This window comes from Pan troglodytes, chromosome 1 (genome assembly GCF_028858775.2).
Source record: "Pan troglodytes isolate AG18354 chromosome 1, NHGRI_mPanTro3-v2.0_pri, whole genome shotgun sequence".
In the NCBI taxonomy this organism is placed as follows: Eukaryota; Metazoa; Chordata; class Mammalia; order Primates; family Hominidae; genus Pan; species Pan troglodytes.
This window is the reverse complement of record NC_072398.2, coordinates 218,984,419-219,006,161: the sequence shown is the minus strand read 5'-3', so window position 1 is coordinate 219,006,161 and position 21,743 is coordinate 218,984,419. Positions and strand designations below refer to the sequence as shown.

Genomic DNA, 21,743 nt, shown 5'->3' with positions numbered 1-21,743 from the left:
GAAACTGATTACAATAACCAAATTTCATTTAAATGCCTTGATTTTCTTGGGCTGCATCTTATTGATTGGACAACTCAGTCAGTGCCTTTTGTTTTTTCCATCAATAACTGAAGATTCCTGAGGCTTAAACTGGAAAACAGGTTACTTAATAATACAGGGCACCAGACAGATTCTGCTCAGTTTTCCTTTATTTCTGATTGTTTCTTTACAACCATCCATGCAAGAGTAACTCCCTCAAGTATTCTCAAGCCTCCACTCTACACATTCAGATTCCCATTTTCGACTCTACAGGACACAGGTCCCCAAAGTCCCATCGAATCCATGGCAACATTTCCCGCAAGTCCGGCCTCTGCTTGATCAGCTTTCCTTTCCCACTTTCAGAGCCCATGTGTGAAACGATGGGTTCTGTGCTCCCTATAGGGTGTACCTAAGACCTAGGTTTTAGTTTCCAAGTGTCCAGAAGAAAGCGTTTGACATATCCACCAAAATAGGCAGGCATTCAACAGCAGCATTGATCTGCCTCCAGGTCATAAAATGACCTGTTGCCACAGTCAGGGCAGTAGTCAGTACAGAACAAGATCCTCTTGGGGTGCCTTAAGTCCCTCACTCTCTTCATCAGCTCAGCCCTAAGTTGGGCAAATCTGCTCCAGCAGAGAGTACCATCAGCACCATAACTCTCCCGCGGGGCAGGATACAGCTCCAGGCATAACTTTCTGAGTATGATTGTGTGGCTCAGCAGGTTCTCCAGGGTTGCCATGCAGATGGGATTTCCACAGAAGCTGAAGGTGTTGAGCTCAAAGCAGTGGCTCAAGGCAGGCAGGATGGTGTTGACTTGGGAGTCTACGATGCCACAGTCATCTAAATCCAGGTACTCAAGGGTGGCTGCAACTTTTTCTAGGAGAATTTGGAGAGGCACAAGACTGTAATTGGTCAGTCTGATGCCATTCAGGTCCAGGGTCTTTAGTTGACTGATGCTCGGGCACTGGGATAGATGCTTCAAGTCTGATTCCAAAAGCGCACAGTTAGTTATTGCGAGGATCTTTAACGAGGTCTTCAGACAGCTGCGGAGAGAGAGCAAGAAGTTAATTCTGGGGAATCATAGGGGTGAGTGGAGGGTGGTGGGGAATGACTTCAAGGTAATGGATGGAGACCATTTTACCCAAGCCCAGGGTCATTCTGATTGTCTGATGGTCAACACTTAGGAAGCAGCGTGATGAAGACCTTTGCCACTGAGGTCAATTCCACTTTAGGCCTGGCGCAGTAACTCACACCTGTAATCCCAGAACTTTGGGAGGCTGAGACAGGTGGATTCCTTGAGATCAGGAGTTTGAGACCAGCCTGCTGATCATGGCAAAACCTCCTCTCCGCCAAAAATCCAAAAATTAGCCAGGTGTTGTGGCAGGCGCCTGCAATTCCAGCTACTTGTGAAGCTGAGGCAGGATAATTGCTTGAACCCAGGAGGTAGAGGTTGCAGTGAGCAGAGATCATGTCACTACACTCCAGCCTGGGTGACAGAGCGAGACTCTGTATTTAAAAAAAAAAAAAGAGAAAAATAATTCCATTTGAGGCTGAGTCATTTCACCATCATTTATAGGAATGGATCAAGTTCTCAGAATCCCTGAAGCTCCCTTTCCTCATCTGTCAGGCAGAAAACCACATCCCTGGGCTACAGGAGCCCAGTGGAGATTCAGGCATAAAGGACAAACCCAGACAGGATCCTGCAACATCAGCTGGGGTGGGCAGGCTGCAGGCGTCCCTGACACGCCTGTATCATCAGCAAACCATCTATCACTTTCACCATTCTTTGTGCCTGCTCCCTGACCCTCTGTTTCAGAATCATGCATTTCCTAGGTAATTAATTTACCTGGAGCTCAAAAGAAACTTTTACAACAGGGAATTAGAGATGGGATCATTCTTGTTCACGAAACTGTGGGGCACAAAGCTGATTTTCTGACATGTGCAGGTTTGCTGAGCATTCCCCTCTTCAGTGCCCACTTCACTTCCCTACTTCCCATCATCTTCTTAAAAATTATCTTGTTGGCTGGGCGTGGTACCTCTCGCCTATAATCCCAGCACTTTGGGAGTCCAAGGTGGGCGAATCACCTGAAGTCAGGAGTTGGAGAATAACCTGGCCAACATGGTGAAACCCTGTCTCTACTTAAAATATAAAAATTAGCCAGGTGTGGTGGCCCACGCCTGTAATCCCAGGTACTCAGGAAGCTGAGGCAGGAGAATCGCCTGAACCTGGGAGGCAGAAGTTGCTGAGAGCTGAGATGTCACAACTGCACTCTAGCCTGGACAATCAAAGTGAAAATCCATCTCAGAAAAAAAAAGTTATCTTGTTTGTTTTTACTTTTATTTATTCATTTATGACAGGGGTCTTGGGATGTTACCCAGACTGGTCTTAAACTCCTAGGCTCAAGTTATCCTCTTGCCTCAGACTCCCAAAGTGATAGGATTACAGGCATGAGCCAGCGCCCCTGGCCTATTTTTCCTCATCTTCACTTAGACACACGTCCTCAGGAAGAATTCAGAAAGGCACCCTCACTAGATCTGAACCCCCAGTAGCTAGCTTCCCAGCATGGCAGCCTCTCTATAGCATCTCCCCTAGCTGATCCCTCTGCCTCTATTGGGAGGGTTGCATGATACCCATTTCAGGACAGGGCCGCCAACAGGACAATGCATGGACATTCTAGTGTCCCCTTCACTGTTACATCCTCATAGGCTGGCTCACAGTAGAGGCCCACTAGTGTTTACTGTAACAGGCTCTGCTGTGGTCTGCAGACAAAGCTCATCACCCTCCCTCACCTGAGCAGCTGGTCCAGGTGGCCTTCGAGGAAAGAAACAGAGTTCATATAAAGCTTTTGGAGGCAGCACAGCTTGAGGAACTGAGTGGTGAACTGGGTAACAATCTCCTTCTTCTGCTCTGGGGAAACGTAGCGAGAGACATCCATGTGGGAGAGAACGAGCTTCTGAAGATTCCTCATGTGGCCCAGGTATGGGGTAAACTGTGTCAGGATGGGCAGTATCCACTTGCAATTCACTTCCACCTCCTGGATACAGTCTAGGTTCACCATTTTCAGGATGCTTCTGATATTGTGGAAGGGCATTCCCAAAATTTTCAGCTTCTTACAGCACAGGTGTAGTAAATCTTTCCTCTGCTTGACCCATAGAAGGAGGTAGGTGAGGTATTCATCCAGAGTCCTGTTCTTGAGCCAAAGTTCTACGAACACAGTCAAGGGCTGCTGTCCTCTCATCCTTGGACAGTCCTGCACTGTTTTTTTGTTCCTCTTGGCATTGAGGAAGCACCCATGGGCCATAGCTTCAGACCAAACCATCCAGAAGTTCTCACAGACATCTTGTAAATCCAGCACTTGAAGTTTCCATCTCCTGTGGGAAAATAGAGGTGAGACTGAGAATTTCAGAACTCATTTCTGAACTTAAACTCCACATCCTGGATAGCGGCTCCTCCCCTCCCTGCTTCTTGTCCCTCTCTCTGACTTTTCTTCACCCTGTTTTCCCCTTGGATCCTGCCCACTTCCACATTTTTTTTTTTTTTGAGACCAAGTCTCCCTCTGTCGCCCAGGCTGGAGTGCAGTGGTGTGAGGTCACCTCACTGCAACCTCTGCTTCCCGGGTTCAAATGATTCTCCTGCCTCAACCTCACAAGTAGCTGGGATTACAGGAACCCACCACCATGCCCAGCTAATTCTAGTATTTTTAGTAGAGTTGGGGTTTACCATGTTGGACAGGCTGGCCTCCAACTCTTGACCTCAGCCTCCCAATGTGCTGGGATTACATTGTGAACCACCGTACCTGGCCCAGTTCTCACTTTTCATGGTGCCTTTCAGTGCCATTAGAGGAGAGGTTCCTGTTACCTCCATGGACCTTGCATGGTGAGCAGTGCTTTCCCTGAGGAGTTGGTGAATGACCAAGTCCTCTCAGCTTCCTCACCACCACCATACCCCCTTGGGCCTCCTCACTTCTCATGACCCAGCTGTTCCTTCTGTTGGACACCTGGGCCCTCCCCACCAGCCCACCTGGCCCACCTCACCTGGGACGAAATCCTTGGGTAAGCAGTGCATCAAGCCCATCGAGCACAGCTTTGAAGGCCTCCAGACAAGGCATCTTTATCAGAGGCCTCAGAGGGAGGCGGCGGAAGGGCCAGGCCTGCACCATCAGCTTCAGGGCCTCACAGCGTCTCCTGCTGAAGGCCTCCATGAACAGTGGGGGGAAAAGTTCCATGGGCAGCTCCTGCAGGGTGGAGATGGCCAAGGCTTGGTCCTTCAGCAGGCTCCGCCCCGCAAGCTCCAGGAGTCTGGGTGGAGTCCGGATGCTCATCTTCATGAATCTGCAGGGAAAACTTCCAGAGGACAAACCCAGAGAAAAGGCATCACTCTCAGGACAAGCCCATGCAATCTCATCTTCTCCTATGGCAAAAGTCACTGCTCTGGCAATGGTGAAAGAGCCCTCAGTTTACTCCAATTCTACTCTGTACTCAGTGGCCATTAAGCCAGCATTCTGCTTCTGCTGCATCAGCATGAGCGTCTCCCAAGCAGTGAGGAAGCAGGGCCACCACTAGCCCTTCCTTTCTATCCAGTGTTCCATCCAGTGACTAGTGAGTGTGGAGGAACCTGAAAGCGAACCCCTCCTACCATTGGGGGTAATTACTAATTACTCAAGGTTCTAAAACAATGGGAATGGGAGTGTCACAAGCCTACATGCCCACATTTTCAGTTCCTACAAATAAGCTTGTTGGGAACATTCATGGAGCATCCCTAGAATAGGTTCTACTTGTTTTCTTTTCATTATTTAAGCTTGCTTTCTCTTTCTCTCTCTTTCTTCTTTCCTTCTTTCCCTCTCTCCCTTCCTTCTTTCTGTCCCACTCTCTCTCCCTTCTTTCTTTCTTGTCTTCTTTCCCTGCCTCCCTTCTCTCATTCTCTCTCTTTCTCTCTCTCCCTCTCTCACTCTCTTTCTGACAGGGTCTTGCTCTGTCACCCAGCCTGGAGTGTAGTGGTGGGATCTTAGCTCAGTGCAGCCTTGACCTCCAAGCTCAAAGGATTCTTCCCCCACAGCGTCCTAAGTAGCTGGGACCACAGTTATGCATCACCACACCCAGCTCATCTTTTATTTTTTGACTTTTTGTAAAGACAGTGGATTTCGCTATGTTGTCCAAGCTGGTCTTGAACTCCTAGTCTCAAGCAATCCACCCCCCTTGGCCTCCCAACCTACTGGGATTACAGGTGTGAGCCTCCGCCCCAGCCTTATTATTGAAAATTTCAGTGAGAAGCTTTGAAAGCTATGTGACACTGTTATGCATCACTCGCAAGATAGACGTTTCCAATGCACACCTCTTACACATATTCAAACTGAACCACTTTGGCAGGGTGCAGTGACTCACACCTGTAATCTGAGCATTTTGTGAGGCCAAGGCAGGTGGATCATCTGAGATCAGGAGTTCAAGATGAGCCTGGCCAACATGGTAAAACCCTGCCTCTACTAAGACAGCAAAAATTAGCCAGGTGCAGTGGTTTGCACCTGTAGTCCAAGCTACTAGGGAGGCTGAGGTTGGAGGATTGCTTGAACCCAAGAGGCAGAAGTTGCAGTGAGCTGACATTATACCACCCCACTCCAGCCTGGGAAATAGGCTAGATTGAACAGAGAGACAGAGAGAGCTACATTTGACTAGACTTCTTAATCTCTACCCAGTTAATCCTGATTGGATTTTTGGCTTTCTTAAAGATCACTGATTGAATTAATATTCATCCATCAAAATGAAACATTTAGGGATAGGGTGAAAGTCCAAGACTCATTCACTGATTCCCTTCACAAACATGGAGTTTTACTAATATGTGTCCTTCAAAGTCCTGAGTGTGAGATAGGGAAGGGTTGAATCTCTTCCTGATATTAGACACAAAGAAAAAACTTGAAAGTATCTTTGTTGAGGGATCCTTGGCCACGTCAAATTTATCAAAATATTTCAGAGTTAAAACAGTTTTCAAAGACAGAGATGACAGTCCCTAAGAAAACACAGTAGAAATCTTCATGTATCTAATGATCACCTGGGTGGTATCATCTAATATTTTTTGGTGTGGGTGAAGCTAAGTCTCACTTTGTCGCCCAGGCTGGAGTACAGCGGTGCCATCTCAGCTCACTGTAACCTCCACCTCTGAGATTCAAGCAATTCTCATGCTTCAGCCTTCCACGTAGCTGGGATTACAGGCATGCACCCCCACGGCAATGTCTCCATTTGGGTGAAAGAGGATGTGATTGGTTTAAAATTAAGGTCAAAGATCCTTTTTGATTGATTTTGTTTTTGTTTTTTGGACAGGGTCTCTCTCTTTTGCCCAGGCTGGAGTACAGCAGTGGTGTGAGCATGGCTCACTGCAGCCTCAATCTTCTGGGCTCAAGTGATTCTCCCACACCAGCCACCCAAATAGCTGGGACTACAGATGCATGTCACCATGCTCGGCTAATTAAAAAAAAAAGTAGAGGCCAAGCACCAGTGACTCACAGCTGTAATCCCAGCACTTTGGGAGGCCAAGGCAGGTGGATCACTTGAGGTCAGGTGTTTGAGACCAACCTGGTCAGCGTGGTGAAACCCCACCTCTACTAAAAATACAAAACTTAGCCAGGCATGGTTTCAGATGTCTGTGACACCAGCTTCTGAGAATGGAGACTGAGGCATGAGAATTGCTTGAACCCGGGAAGTAAAGGTTGCAGTGAGTTGAGATCGTGCCACTGCACTCCAGTCTGGGCAACACAGTGAGACTCCATCCCCACCCTCAAAAAAAAAAAAAAAACGTTGTGTAGAGGAGGGTTTTTGTCATGTTGCCCAGGTTGGTCTCAAACCCCTGGGCTGAAATGATCCTCCCACTTTGGCCTCCAAAAGTGTTGGGGTTAAAGGCATGAGTCACTGCTCCCTTCAAGAATTTTAAAATGGCATCAGCCAAAGCACAATCAACTTTTTTGAAATAAAGACAGAACTGCATTTAGAGGAAAAAATTCAAAGCTTCAAATTGTTCATATATATATAAAAAAAGGACAGGATATAGCTCTGTGCCATCGTAGGCTGCACTGTCACCATCCCAGTCCGACTGACTCTAGGTCAGATGGGAGTGTCCTTACAGAAATTAGTGACTTACCAGATCTGGATGTAGTTTAGAAGGTGCTCAGACCTCAGGAAGAACCAGGCAGGAACTCCAGGCTTGAAGACCTTGGGTCTCTCCTGTGGGTCTTTAGAAGCTTTTATTGACCTTTCTGATCACAACTCCCACCCACGCCCCTCCACGTATCCGCTGCTAGCTTCCAATCAGAAAATGATATCTGATTGCATTTGTCAAGCTCCACCCAGTTAATCCTGATTGGGTTTTTGGCTCTCCCCAGATTAATGGATTGAGTCAGATATCCATTCACATCACATATCTATATTCAGTTTGTGAAGCAAGAAATTGACAGTGTTAGGGATAGGGTAGAAGTCAAGAATACATTCATTCAAGGCCAGTCGAAGTGGCTCACACCTGTAATCCCAGCACTCTGGGAGGCAGAGGCAGGTGGATTATCTGAGGTCAGGAGTTTGAGACAAGCCTGGCCAACATGGTAAAACCTTACCTCTACTAAAATTACAAAAATTAGCCAGGTGCGGTGGTCTGCGCCTATAGTCCAAGCTACTAGGGAGGCTGAGGCAGGAGGATCGCTTGAACCCAGGAGGCAGAGGTTGCAGTGAGCTGACAATACACCACTGAACTCCAGCCTGGAAAATACGCTAGATTCAAAAAAAAAAAAAAAAAAAAAAAAAAAAGAAAAAAAGAAAAAGAAAAAGAAAAAAGAGAGAAAGAGAACTACATTTGATTCGTCTTCTTCCCAGTTAATCCTGATTGGATTTTTGGGTTTCTTCCAGATTTACTGATGGAATTAGATATTCATCCATCAAAGTGAAAGATTTAGGGTTAGGGTGAAAGTCCAGGACTCCTTCACTGATTCCCTCCACAAACATGGAGTTTTACTAATATGTGTCCTTCACAGTCCTGAGTGTGAGATAGGGAAGGGTTGAATCTCTTCCTGATATTAGACAGAAAGAAAAAACTTGAAAGTATCTTTGTTGAGGGATCCTTGGCCACGTCAAATTTATCAAAATATTTCAGAGTTAAAACAGTTTTCAAAGACAGAGATGACAGTCCCTAAGAAAACACAGTAGAAATCTTCATGTATCTAATGATCACCTGGGTGGTATCATCTAATATTTTTTGGTGTGGGTGAAGCTAAGTCTCACTTTGTCGCCCAGGCTGGAGTACAGCGGTGCCATCTCAGCTCACTGTAACCTCCACCTCTGAGATTCAAGCAATTCTCATGCTTCAGCCTTCCACGTAGCTGGGATTACAGGCATGCACCCCCACGGCAATGTCTCCATTTGGGTGAAAGAGGATGTGATTGGTTTAAAATTAAGGTCAAAGATCCTTTTTGATTGATTTTGTTTTTGTTTTTTGGACAGGGTCTCTCTCTTTTGCCCAGGCTGGAGTACAGCAGTGGTGTGAGCATGGCTCACTGCAGCCTCAATCTTCTGGGCTCAAGTGATTCTCCCACACCAGCCACCCAAATAGCTGGGACTACAGATGCATGTCACCATGCTCGGCTAATTAAAAAAAAAAGTAGAAGCCAAGCACCTGTGACTCACAGCTGTAATCCCAGCACTTTGGGAGGCCAAGGCAGGTGGATCACTTGAGGTCAGGTGTTTGAGACCAACCTGGTCAGCGTGGTGAAACCCCACCTCTACTAAAAATACAAAACTTAGCCAGGCATGGTTTCAGATGTCTGTGACACCAGCTTCTGAGAATGGAGACTGAGGCATGAGAATTGCTTGAACCCGGGAAGTAAAGGTTGCAGTGAGTTGAGATCGTGCCACTGCACTCCAGTCTGGGCAACACAGTGAGACTCCATCCCCACCCTCAAAAAAAAAAAAAAAACGTTGTGTAGAGGAGGGTTTTTGTCATGTTGCCCAGGTTGGTCTCAAACCCCTGGGCTGAAATGATCCTCCCACTTTGGCCTCCAAAAGTGTTGGGGTTAAAGGCATGAGTCACTGCTCCCTTCAAGAATTTTAAAATGGCATCAGCCAAAGCACAATCAACTTTTTTGAAATAAAGACAGAACTGCATTTAGAGGAAAAAATTCAAAGCTTCAAATTGTTCATATATATATAAAAAAAGGACAGGATATAGATCTGTGCCATCGTAGGCTGCACTGTCACCATCCAAGACCGACTGACTCTAGGTCAGATGGGAGTGTCCTTACAGAAATTAGTGACTTACCAGATCTGGATGTAGTTTAGAAGGTGCTCAGACCTCAGGAAGAACCAGGCAGGAACTCCAGGCTTGAAGACTTTGGGTCTCTCCTGTGGGTCTTTAGAAGCTTTTATTGACCTTTCTAATCACAACTCCCACCCACGCCCCTCCACGTATCCGCTGCTAGCTTCCAATCAGAAAATGATATCTGATTGCATTTGTCAAGCTCCACCCAGTTAATCCTGATTGGGTTTTTGGCTCTCCCCAGATTAATGGATTGAGTCAGATATCCATTCACAGCACATATCTATATTCAGTTTGTGAAGCAAGAAATTGACAGTGTTAGGGATAGGGTAGAAGTCAAGAGTACATTCATTCAAGGCCAGTCGAAGTGGCTCACACCTGTAATCCCAGCACTCTGGGAGGCAGAGGCAGGTGGATTATCTGAGGTCAGGAGTTTGAGACAAGCCTGGCCAACATGGTAAAACCTTACCTCTACTAAAATTACAAAAATTAGCCAGGTGCGGTGGTCTGCGCCTATAGTCCAAGCTACTAGGGAGGCTGAGGCAGGAGGATCGCTTGAACCCAGGAGGCAGAGGTTGCAGTGAGCTGACAATACACCACTGAACTCCAGCCTGGAAAATACGCTAGATTCAAAAAAAAAAAAAAAAAAAAAAAAAAAAAAAAGAAAAAAAGAAAAAGAAAAAGAAAAAAGAGAGAAAGAGAACTACATTTGATTCGTCTTCTTCCCAGTTAATCCTGATTGGATTTTTGGGTTTCTTCCAGATTTACTGATGGAATTAGATATTCATCCATCAAAGTGAAAGATTTAGGGTTAGGGTGAAAGTCCAGGACTCCTTCACTGATTCCCTCCACAAACATGGAGTTTTACTAATATGTGTCCTTCACAGTCCTGAGTGTGAGATAGGGAAGGGTTGAATCTCTTCCTGATATTAGACAGAAAGAAAAAACTTGAAAGTATCTTTGTTGAGGGATCCTTGGCCACGTCAAATTTATCAAAATATTTCAGAGTTAAAACAGTTTTCAAAGACAGAGATGACAGTCCCTAAGAAAACACAGTAGAAATCTTCATGTATCTAATGATCACCTGGGTGGTATCATCTAATATTTTTTGGTGTGGGTGAAGCTAAGTCTCACTTTGTCGCCCAGGCTGGAGTACAGCGGTGCCATCTCAGCTCACTGTAACCTCCACCTCTGAGATTCAAGCAATTCTCATGCTTCAGCCTTCCACGTAGCTGGGATTACAGGCATGCACCCCCACGGCAATGTCTCCATTTGGGTGAAAGAGGATGTGATTGGTTTAAAATTAAGGTCAAAGATCCTTTTTGATTGATTTTGTTTTTGTTTTTTGGACAGGGTCTCTCTCTTTTGCCCAGGCTGGAGTACAGCAGTGGTGTGAGCATGGCTCACTGCAGCCTCAATCTTCTGGGCTCAAGTGATTCTCCCACACCAGCCACCCAAATAGCTGGGACTACAGATGCATGTCACCATGCTCGGCTAATTAAAAAAAAAAGTAGAGGCCAAGCACCTGTGACTCACAGCTGTAATCCCAGCACTTTGGGAGGCCAAGGCAGGTGGATCACCTGAGGTCAGGTGTTTGAGACCAACCTGGTCAGCGTGGTGAAACCCCACCTCTACTAAAAATACAAAACTTAGCCAGGCATGGTTTCAGATGTCTGTGACACCAGCTTCTGAGAATGGAGACTGAGGCATGAGAATTGCTTGAACCCGGGAAGTAAAGGTTGCAGTGAGTTGAGATCGTGCCACTGCACTCCAGTCTGGGCAACACAGTGAGACTCCATCCCCACCCTCAAAAAAAAAAAAAAAACATTGTGTAGAGGAGGGTTTTTGTCATGTTGCCCAGGTTGGTCTCAAACCCCTGGGCTGAAATGATCCTCCCACTTTGGCCTCCAAAAGTGTTGGGGTTAAAGGCATGAGTCACTGCTCCCTTCAAGAATTTTAAAATGGCATCAGCCAAAGCACAATCAACTTTTTTGAAATAAAGACAGAACTGCATTTAGAGGAAAAAATTCAAAGCTTCAAATTGTTCATATATATATAAAAAAAGGACAGGATATAGCTCTGTGCCATCGTAGGCTGCACTGTCACCATCCCAGACCGACTGACTCTAGGTCAGATGGGAGTGTCCTTACAGAAATTAGTGACTTACCAGATCTGGATGTAGTTTAGAAGGTGCTCAGACCTCAGGAAGAACCAGGCAGGAACTCCAGGCTTGAAGACCTTGGGTCTCTCCTGTGGGTCTTTAGAAGCTTTTATTGACCTTTCTGATCACAACTCCCACCCACGCCCCTCCACGTATCCGCTGCTAGCTTCCAATCAGAAAATGATATCTGATTGCATTTGTCAAGCTCCACCCAGTTAATCCTGATTGGGTTTTTGGCTCTCCCCAGATTAATGGATTGAGTCAGATATCCATTCACATCACATATCTATATTCAGTTTGTGAAGCAAGAAATTGACAGTGTTAGGGATAGGGTAGAAGTCAAGAATACATTCATTCAAGGCCAGTCGAAGTGGCTCACACCTGTAATCCCAGCACTCTGGGAGGCAGAGGCAGGTGGATTATCTGAGGTCAGGAGTTTGAGACAAGCCTGGCCAACATGGTAAAACCTTACCTCTACTAAAATTAGAAAAATTAGCCAGGTGCGGTGGTCTGTGCCTATAGTCGAAGCTACTAGGGAGGCTGAGGCAGGAGGATCGCTTGAACCCAGGAGGCAGAGGTTGCAGTGAGCTGACAATACACCGCTGCACTCCAGCCTGTGAAATAGGCTAGATTCAAAAAAAAAAAAAAAAGAAAAGAAAAGAAAAGAAAAGAAAAGAGAGAGAGAGGGAGAACTACATTTGATTCGACTTCTTAAACTCTACACAGTTAATCCTGATTGGATTTTTGGCTTTCTTCCAGATTAACTGATTGAATTAGATATTCATCCATGAAAGTGAAAGATTTAGGGATAGGGTGAAAGTCCAGGAGTCATTCACTGATTCCCTCCACAAACATGGAGGTTTACTAATATGTGTCCTTCATAGTCCTGAGTGTGAGATAGGGAAGAGTTGAATCTCTTCCTGATATTAGACAGAAAGAAAGCAAACTTGAAAGTATCTTTGTTGAGGGATCCTTGGCCACATCAAATTTATCAAAATATTTCAGAGTTAAAACAGTTTTCAAAGACGGAGTTGACAGTCCCCAAGAAAACACAATAGAAATCTTCATGTATCCAATGATCACCTGGGTGGTATAATCTAATTTTTTTTGGTGTGGGTGAAGCTGAGTGTCACTTTGTCGCCCAGGCTGGAGTGCAGCAGCTCCATCTCAGCTCACTGTAACTTCCGCCTCTGAGATTCAAGCAATTCTCATGCTTCAGCCTTCCACGTAGCTGGGATTACAGGCATGCACCCCAACACCCATGTCTCCATTCGGGAGGAAGAATTACAGTGAGGATGTGATTGGTTTAAAATTAAGGTCAAAGATTCTCTTTGGTTAAGGTTTTTTTTTGTTTGTTTTGTTTTTGTTTTTGTTTTTAGCAGGGTCTTACTCTGTTGCCCAGGCTGGAGTACAGCAGTGGTGTGAGCATGGCTCACTGCAGTCTCAATCTTCTGGACTCAAGTGATTCTCCCATGTCAGCAAACCAAATAGCTGGGAATACAGATGCATGCTACCATGCCTGGCAAATTAAAAGATATATATATTTTGTAGAGGCTGACCACCATTGGCTCACGGCTGTCGTTCCAGCACTTTGAGGGGCTGAGGCAGGAGGATCACTTGATGTCAGGAGTTTGAGACCAACCTGGCCAGCATGGTGAAACCCCACCGCTACTAAAAATACAAAACTTAAGCAGGCATGGTGGCAGAGGGATGTAATACCAGCTACTCAGGAAGCTGAGGCTTGAAAAGCCTGGGAGGAAGAGGTTGCAGTGAGTTGAGCTCTTGCCACTGCACTCCAACCTTGGCAACAGAGTGAGACTCCATCCCCACTTCAAAAAAAGAATGTTTTGTAGAGATGCATTTTTGCCATGTCGCCCAGGTTGGTCTCAAACCCCTGGGCTCAAATGATCCTCTCGCTTTGGCCTCCCAAGGTGTTGAGGTTATGGGCATGAGTCATTGCTCCCATCAAGAATTTTGAAATGACATAAACCAAAGCACAATCCAATTTTTTGAAATAAAGACAAAACTGCATATAGAGGAAAAAATTCAAATCTTCAAATTGTTCATATATATATATAAAAGACAGATATAGCTCGGTGCCATCAAAGGCTGCATTGTCCCAGTCCTAGACCAGCTGACTATAGATCAGATGGGAGTGTCCTTCCAGAAATGAGTGACTTACTAGATCTGGACTGAGTTTGCAGAGTGCTTAGACCTCAGGAAGAACCAAGCAGGAACTCCAGACTTGAAGACTTTGGGTCTCTCCTGTGGGTCTTCAGAAACTTTTATTGATCTTTCTAATCACAATTCCCACCCACACCCCTCCATGTATTCAGTGCTTGCTTCCAATCAACAAGTGCTATCGGATTGCATTTCTGAAGCTCCACCCAGTTAATCTTGATTGGGTTTTTGGCTGTCCCCAGATTACTGGATTGAATCAGATATCCATTCATATCAGCTATCCATATTAAGTTCATGAATCAAGAAATTGACAGTGTTAGGAATAGGGTGGAAATCAAGAATTCACTCATTAAAGGCCGGGTGAGGTGGCTCACACCTGTAATCCCTGCACTTTGAGAGTCCAAGTTGGCTGGATCACCTGAGGTCAGGCGATCAAGACCTGCAAGGCCAACATGGTGAAACCCCATCTCTACAAGAACACAAAAATTATCCTGGCATGATGGCAGGTGCCTGTAATCCAGCTACTCAGGAGGCTGAGGTGGGAGAATCGCTTGAATCCAGGAGGCAATGGTTGCAGTGAGCCAAGATTGCACCATTTCACACCGTTCTGGGTGACAGAGTTAGACTTTGTCAAAAAAAAAAAAAAAAAAAGAATTCATTCATTCATGAACTCCGCAAACACTGATGGAATTTTACTGATATATGACCTACATAGTCCCGAGGTTGAGGCAGGGAAGGGTTTGATCGGTTCCGGATAGTAGACAGAAAAATAAAACCTGAAAGTAGTGTTGGGAGATCTTTGGCCACATCAAAATTATAAAATTGTTTTATAGTTAAAACAGCTTTATAAAACAGAGGAGTCATCCCTACAAAATCAGAAAAAAAATCTCCATGTATCGAATGGTCTTGTGGGTTTTATATCACCAAAGGTAGCAATTTATTTGCTCATGCTGGTGGAAGAGAGGTGCCACTGAGGGCTTGAGTGGTCTCAGGGCTTAGGTTAAGGCTTGTCTGGAAGAAATTGAAACCGTATCTCTAAACTTTATAACTTTAATCAGTGAAAAGGAGAAGGGGAGAAACAAAAACAAACCAAGCTTGCAGCACATTCAGCATTCACCAGGAGGTCAGCTTGCCCTCTGACCTGCTTCATCATGGTTGCTGGCAGCCTACTGTCCCCAAATCGTGTAGAACTTAGACTACACTTCCCCTTAACTACGCTGCAGACAACAATTTAAGCATTGTGAAACATTCACTTTTTCATTTGAGATATTCTTTCAGGTTCTGCATGTCAGTGAAACTACTGATGCGAGCTGATCTGAAGGGCCCTGCAAGGCATCCACTCACCAAAGAATGCCGTTCTGACATCGTGATAACTTCATACCTCTTATTGCCATCAAACTACACCAACTTTCCAGCCCCTTGCTATCCAGGATCCACTGGAAACCCTCAGTACTCCTTGGGGAGATGAATTTGAGGATCTCCTCCCAGCTTCTCATTCAGCCACCTTGTGATCATTAAACTTTGTGCTGCAAACCCTGCTGTCTCAGAATATTGGTAAGCTACTGTGCAGCAGGCATAGGAACCTGATGGTCCTGTAACAAATTTATGTCAAAATTATAAAGGGAAGTGAAGGTGGAGGCTGGTCAGAGTGGAGCTGGGTATTTTAATGGAATCCTGGGAGTGAATGAAGACTTGGTAAATGTGTTGGGGGTTATTGAGAGGGTGGAGGAGGAATCTTTCCAACATTGCACTGAGGCTCCCTTGGTTTTCATACTTGTGACCAAGAATGAGTCTTTCAAAAAAATTTATGCAATTCTCCTCATTTTTCCTTTCAAAACCTTTGTCTTCCTTTACCTCCCCGAATAATCTCACATCCATTCCCATGGCTTTGCTCATTTCATAATAAAAATCCTTTTTTTTTTTTTTTTTTTGTGGAGTCTCTTTCTCTGTTAAGTAGACCATATATTTTGTTGCCACACAAGATGAGTAACCTGGTTTTCTGGAGAGAAAGGGACAAAAGAATCCCAATCCTCAACAGCTAGTGATATGAAGGTCAGGATTATTCTTTGTCATATCTGCACCTGCATATTGCCAGTGAAAACCTGCAGGTCACATTAGGTAGACTTCCAAATTAATCATCTGTGGAAGGTCTTATGATTGGCTTACATCCTGTCCCTGAGTAAAGAATCTGATCTTGACTTCATGAGTGCCTGAGACTCTTCAAGTAGACTGATGAAGGCTTCACCCAGTGACAGTGAGAAGGACACTGATTTGATTCTGATCGTGAAGTTTTGCTGGTTGTCTTGCAAGGAAAATATTTTTGCCTGTCATGTTGTCATCTAAAGTCAATGATTGTAACCTCTGTATTGTCCCTTCCAATGGAAAAAACAAAAACAAAAAAGCTCAACTCTGTTAGAGCCTTGCCAGGATAAAACAAAAGAAAATTAAAAAAAAACAACTGATAGGAGGAGTCCCATTCCCTTCTTTCAACCTTTCTTATAAAAGCATTCCAACTTGTAACAGACTTTGGAAAACACTCATTTTGTCAGTGTGTGTCTTCCAGGTCGATCCTGACATTTAGCTTCCAATGAAGCTTTGTTTAATTATTTCTGCCTCAACAGCCTGGGCAACAAGAGTCTGGGACACCACCTAGATTAGACCCAGTTACACTAATGTTTTCTATGCATAGAGATAAATTACCAGTAATGAAATCAATAATAGTCATAGGCCACCCATTTGCACCTATAGCTTCTTCCAGTACCAAGTCATTTAATTATCAATATTAACCAACCTTCCAAAGGAAGGATAACAAACCTTATCATGAAGTTAGCATCCTCAATTGCTACCCAACTGTGTATGAGAGCAGGTTCTACTATTATTTGGGATCCTTCCCTTTCATCTAAATGACTCCATAGCCAGTAATTGCTTTGGTTAGTGAGAGTGGCTACATTTTGAACAGGAGACCTTAGAAAGTGTTTGGTTTGAGTGGTGAAAGTACCTAACAATATAAAATACAGGTTTGAGAATTTTGTGTTAATACAAAACAAAACCAAGTCTCAGTCAATGGAAGAAGATCAAATGGAGTCTTGTTCCATTGTCTTGGAAAAGCTGTCTGCCAGGTGATGATGTCTGCTTCTAGGGAAGACTTTTCCTAGGGTATCTTTAAGTTTCAGTCATCTGGTACGGTCCCGTCCATTGCTGCTCATGCGCAGATTTCCCTTGGTGTCATTTCTAAAGGATGCAATCTCCAAATGCTAGGGCAGGAAGATCTAAGCATCACTGAAAGCCTCCTTCACCTACTGGAAATAGTCTTTGAAATTCTGCATCAAGGTCTTGCAGTATTAATTCATATTGTTACTGAATGATGGGCTCACTCTCCTAAGTGCATAGAACCCAATACTATGACACCATCTTTGAGAAAAGAAAAAAAGATTCGGCCAGGTGTGGTGGCTCATGCCTATAATCCCAGCACTTTAGGAGGCTGAGGCAGGCAGATCCCGATGTCAGGGGTTCAAGACCAACCTGGCCAACATGGTGAAACCCCACTTCTGCCAAAAATAATAAAATTAGCTGGGTGTGGTGGTGTGTGCCTGTAATCCCAGCTACTTAGGTGGCTGAGGCAGGAGAACCCCTTGAACCCGGGAGGCAGAGGTTGCAGTGAGCCAAGGTAGCACCACTGTACTCCAGCCTGGGCAACAGAGACTCTATCTCAAAAATAAATAATAATAATCCAGATTTCTTTGTCAGTTTAGCTAATTTTAGTTTAAAGATACCATTTGTTCACTCAACCTTTATAGAATACCAAGGATAATGAAGTTAATGCTAGTGTCATTGGATCTGTAAAATTTTATCTGTGTGATAACCTGCCCAGTAAACTGAATTCTCATACCATTAGAGATTTCTCCAGAATTGCCCCAGAAAGGAAACACATTTTATAAACACTTATTTGCTATGACTGCATCATCAGCCTTTCTAAAAAGGTAAGCTACAACTCATCCTGAAAATGGAAACACAATCACAAGAATTTTAGCCTTTTTACACGGCTCACTGTCATCATTGGTCCATGACAACCCCCTTTCTTGCAGCTATATATGTGTATGTCTACCTATTCATATCTATATCTATATCTATCTGTTTCCTTTTATTACCATTATTCACTTCCACTCCCCTTTCCATATATTGCCACTCTACTCTTTGACCTAGCCTTGAATTTGCATGTGACCTTATATAATATAAGTATATGGAAAGTATATAGAATATATACTTGCATTTTTATGTGTATTTATTTTAATCCACATATATGCTACAGCGTAGGGTGCTAGAGAAGAGGGCCTCACAATTAATTGTCCAGTCCCGGACACTTTGGAGAGTGAATGGATATGCTGTTATAATTACTATTAGTAGTATTTTTTGGAGATGGAATCTTGCTGTGTGGCCAGGCTGGAGTGCAAAGGTGCTATCTTGGCTCAATGCAACCTCCACCTCTCGGGTTCAACTGTTTTTCCTGCCTCAGCCTCCCAAGTACTTGAGAATACAGGTGCCTACCACCATGCCCGGCTATTTTTTGTATTTTTAGTAGAAATGGAGTTTCTCCATGTTGGCCAGGCTGGTCTCAAACTCCTGATCTCAGGTGATCCACCTGCCTCGGCTTCCCAAATTGCTGGGATTACAGGTATGAGCCACCATGCCCGGCCTCTCGCGTGCCTTTTTAAGTTGATGGGAAAATGACAGCCAGGATAATTTATGACCATAGTGAGAATTATTGGAAATCTTTAAGACTGTTTTTCTTACAAAACCACAATGGTAGGATTAAACAGTCTGAATGGGACGCTAGCATGTAGAGCCTTCTAAACTCTCTTTCTCTCCTTTTTTGGGGAATTTGGGATCTGCCTACTGATTACAATTAATTGCACTTTTTTAACTGTTTGATTAAGATCTTTTTTTTTCGACAGTCTGACTCTGCTGCCCAGGCTGGAGTACAGCACTGGTGTGAGCATGGCTCACTGCAGCATCAATCTTCTGGGTTCAAGGGATTCTCCCACCTCAGCCACCCAAGTAGCTGGGACTACAGATGCATGCCACCATGTGTAGGGAAAAGAAAGAGAGATCAGACTGTTACTGTGTCTATGTAGAAAAGGAAGACATAAGAAACTCCATTTTGACCTGTACCCTGAAGAATTGCTTTGCCCTGAGATGCTATTAATCTGTAACTTTGCCCCAACCTTGAGCTCACAAAAACACGTGTTGCATGGAATCAAGGTTTAAGGGATCTAGGGCAGTGCAGGATGTGCCTTGTTAACAATATGTATACAGGCAATATGCTTGGTAAAATCATCGCCATTCTCCATTCTTGATAAACCAGGGGCACAATGCACTGTGGAAAGCCACAGGGAACTCTGCCCTGGAAAGCTGGGTATTGTCTAAGGTTTCTCCCCATGTGATAGCCTGAGATATGGCCTCTTGGGATGGGAGAGACCTGACCATCCCCAGCCCAACTCCCGTGAAGGGTCTGTGCTGAGGAGTATTAGTAAAAGAGGAAGGCCTCTTGCAGTTGAGGTAAGAGGAAGGCCTCTGTCTCCTGCCTGTCCCTGGGAATGGAATGTCTTGGTATAAAACCCAATTGTAGATTTGTTCTATTCTGAGATAGGAGACAAACTGTCCTGTGTTGGGAGGTGAGACATGTTGGCAGCAATGCTGCTCTTTTATTCTTTACTCCACTGAGATGTTTGGGTGGAGGGAAGCATACATCTGGCCTACACGCACATCCAAGCAGAGTACCTTCCCTTGAACTTATTTGTGACCCAGATTCCTTTGCTCACGTTTTATGCTGAGCGCCGGTCCCCTGGGCCCCCTGTTCTTTCTCCATACTTTGTCTCTGTGTCTTATTTCTTTTCACAGTCTGTCGTCCCACCTGATGCGATATACCCACAGGTATGGAGAGGCTGCTCCCCTTCAACCATGCCCATCTCATTTTTTAAAAAAGAGGCAGGGCATTGGTGGCTCACTGGTGTAATCCCAGCCCTTTGGGAGGCCAAAGCAGGTGGATCACTTGAGGTTAGGAGTTTGAGACCAGCCTGGCCAACATGGTGAACTGCCATCTCTATCAAAAATATGAAAATGAGCTGCTCATGGTGGTGGGTGGCTATAATCCCAGCTACTCAGCAGGCTGAGGCATGAGAATAGCTTGAGCCTGGGAGGCAGAGGTTGGAGTGAGCTGAGATTGTGCCACTCCATTCCAGCCTGGGTAACAGAGTGAGCCTCCACCCCGCCCCTCAAAACAAATGTTTTGTAGAGATAGGGTTTTGCCATGTTGCCCAGGTTGGTCTCGAACCCCTGGGCTCAAATGATCCTCCCGCCTTGGCCTCCCAAAGTGTCGTAGTTACAGGCATGGGTCACTGCTCCCACCAAGAATTTTTTTTCTTTAAATTGCTGGTTTAATAAGGACTTGTTTATTTTGAGAGAAAAGGTCCCAAACATCAAGCTGTTCACAAAAAGAACCCACAGTATCAACTTTAGAAAACACATTTGAAGACTATAACACCAATTATGTTTCTGAGGATGCATTTGACATGCCTGCCAACTCTCATTCACAAAAATACATTGTTAGATTTTTGTTGAACTGCCCCACACAGCACACTAATATGGGGTGTAACACACATACTTCTAACTCCAAGCTGCTATCAGGAGCTACTCAACTCAATGAGATTGCCTTTGCAGTTAGGGAAGCAACTACTGAACTTATGTATGAAAGAAAAGAACCGTATTCCCTGCAAAAAAAGAAATTATTTTGGAGACAGTTGATAAAAACCATACGTCCTTTTTACTGTTAAGTCGTAAAGAGGTGTCAAAATTAAAAGCAAAAATTACAGGGTAAGACTTAGGAAAACTACTAGGGGTGTCAAGGGAAGTGAAAATGGGACTAGGCGCAGGGCAATATGAATTAATGAATGTGGGAAGGACAAGGATGGGGAGAACAGTAAGCATGTGCTGAAGATACTAAGGGAGAGGATCTGGTGAAAAATTTGTTGTTAGACAAGCTCCTAGGTAAAGAAACAATGGGATAAGATTTCTCAACCCCACTATGTGCTTAAGAGTCATCCTGGCCATTGGTGCTGTCTCTGTTATCCTCTCCTTCCTCAGCCCCTTTTTCATCATCCTTGATCAACTCCAGCTGGTTGTCCCCCTGATCTTCATTATCATCATCATCCAGTGGGTCCCCCTCCTCAGCAGAGTCTTCTGCACCCCCCTCAGACTCCATCTTCACATGAGTCTCATCGTTCTTCATGGAGCTACTGCTCTGCTCCTCTTCTGACTTAGCATTTTTCACCTCTACCTCTTGTTTGCTCTGTTCCTTTTCAATTTTTTCCAGGTTTTCCAGGAGAGAATCCACTTTCTGTTTTATCTGGGTCAACTCCTGCTTAATGGCCTGAAGGTCATCTCCTTTCAGCTTTGCAGACTTGGAAGATCCCCGCTTTCCATTCTTAGAATTGAAGCCACTTTTGCCCCTTCGTGAGGTATTTCCTGATACACACTGACGTTTCGAGGGCGCTACAGCCAGAGCAATGGGAGGAGGAGGAGGTACACGTGCTGGGAAACTGTACATCCCATCATAATAATGCCGTTGAAAGCCATAGTCCAAGTCAAAAGAGGAGCCGTACATCTCCGCTGCTGATCGTTTCACACCTGCGTTTCCTCGGTTCACTTTTGGCTCTGCAGCCAGGTTAATATCTACAACCTGGTCAGCAATCATTCTGCCATCCTCTCCTGCTACAGCAGCCCGGGCATTTTTCTCCTTATCATATTGAACGAAGGCAAAGCCCTTATGAACAGAGCAGCCCGCAATTTTGCCATACTTGGAAAAGATCACCTCCACATCCGATTTCTTGACAACAAGAGCGTTGAGATTCCCAATGAACACACGGGAGTTCATGGAGTGAGGATCCATCTTGTTGGTAATGTTGCTGGCCATTGTGTTGGATGATAAGGTTTCTCCAAAAGCCAAAAACAGGAGGAGGGAGGGAGAAGAGATTCGATTCTAAGTCTCCTACTGCCGGGTTCTACGTGGAGAAGCTGACTGCGGCTCGAGGCCAGAAATGTGGC

General features: G+C 44.8%; 2 protein-coding genes across 2 annotated transcripts; both read right to left on the bottom strand.

Moving 5' to 3' along the window:
* Nucleotides 1–499: 499 nt before the first annotated feature.
* LOC129143152 (PRAME family member 15-like) lies at nt 500–4,361 on the bottom strand. Its single transcript, XM_054677985.2, has 3 exons — nt 4,054–4,361; nt 2,809–3,390; nt 500–1,061 (listed from the first exon to the last, which is right to left on the bottom strand). The coding sequence occupies exons 1-3, from the start codon at nt 4,344–4,346 to the stop codon at nt 500–502; spliced, it is 1,437 nt and encodes a 478-aa protein (XP_054533960.1). The 5' UTR covers nt 4,347–4,361.
* A 15,852-nt stretch (nt 4,362–20,213) lies between these two features.
* Nucleotides 20,214–21,743, bottom strand: LOC129143154 (heterogeneous nuclear ribonucleoprotein C-like 1). The gene has a single exon (XM_054677988.1). It carries the CDS (start codon nt 21,610–21,612, stop codon nt 20,731–20,733), a length of 882 nt encoding a protein of 293 aa, XP_054533963.1. The 5' UTR covers nt 21,613–21,743; the 3' UTR covers nt 20,214–20,730.

Excerpts from the sequence above, each read along its gene's own strand:
- LOC129143152 (XM_054677985.2), bottom strand. The coding sequence starts at position 4,346 with ATGAAGATGAGCATCCGGACTCCACCCAGACTCCTGGAGCTTGCGGGG. Across the intron at positions 3,391-4,053 it reads ACCCAAGGATTTCGTCCCAG|GAGATGGAAACTTCAAGTGC; the intron begins GTGAGGTGGGCC and ends ATTTTCCCACAG. Across the intron at positions 1,062-2,808 it reads CACCTGGACCAGCTGCTCAG|CTGTCTGAAGACCTCGTTAA; the intron begins GTGAGGGAGGGT and ends CTCTCTCCGCAG.
- LOC129143154 (XM_054677988.1), bottom strand. The coding sequence starts at position 21,612 with ATGGCCAGCAACATTACCAACAAGATGGATCCTCACTCCATGAACTCC.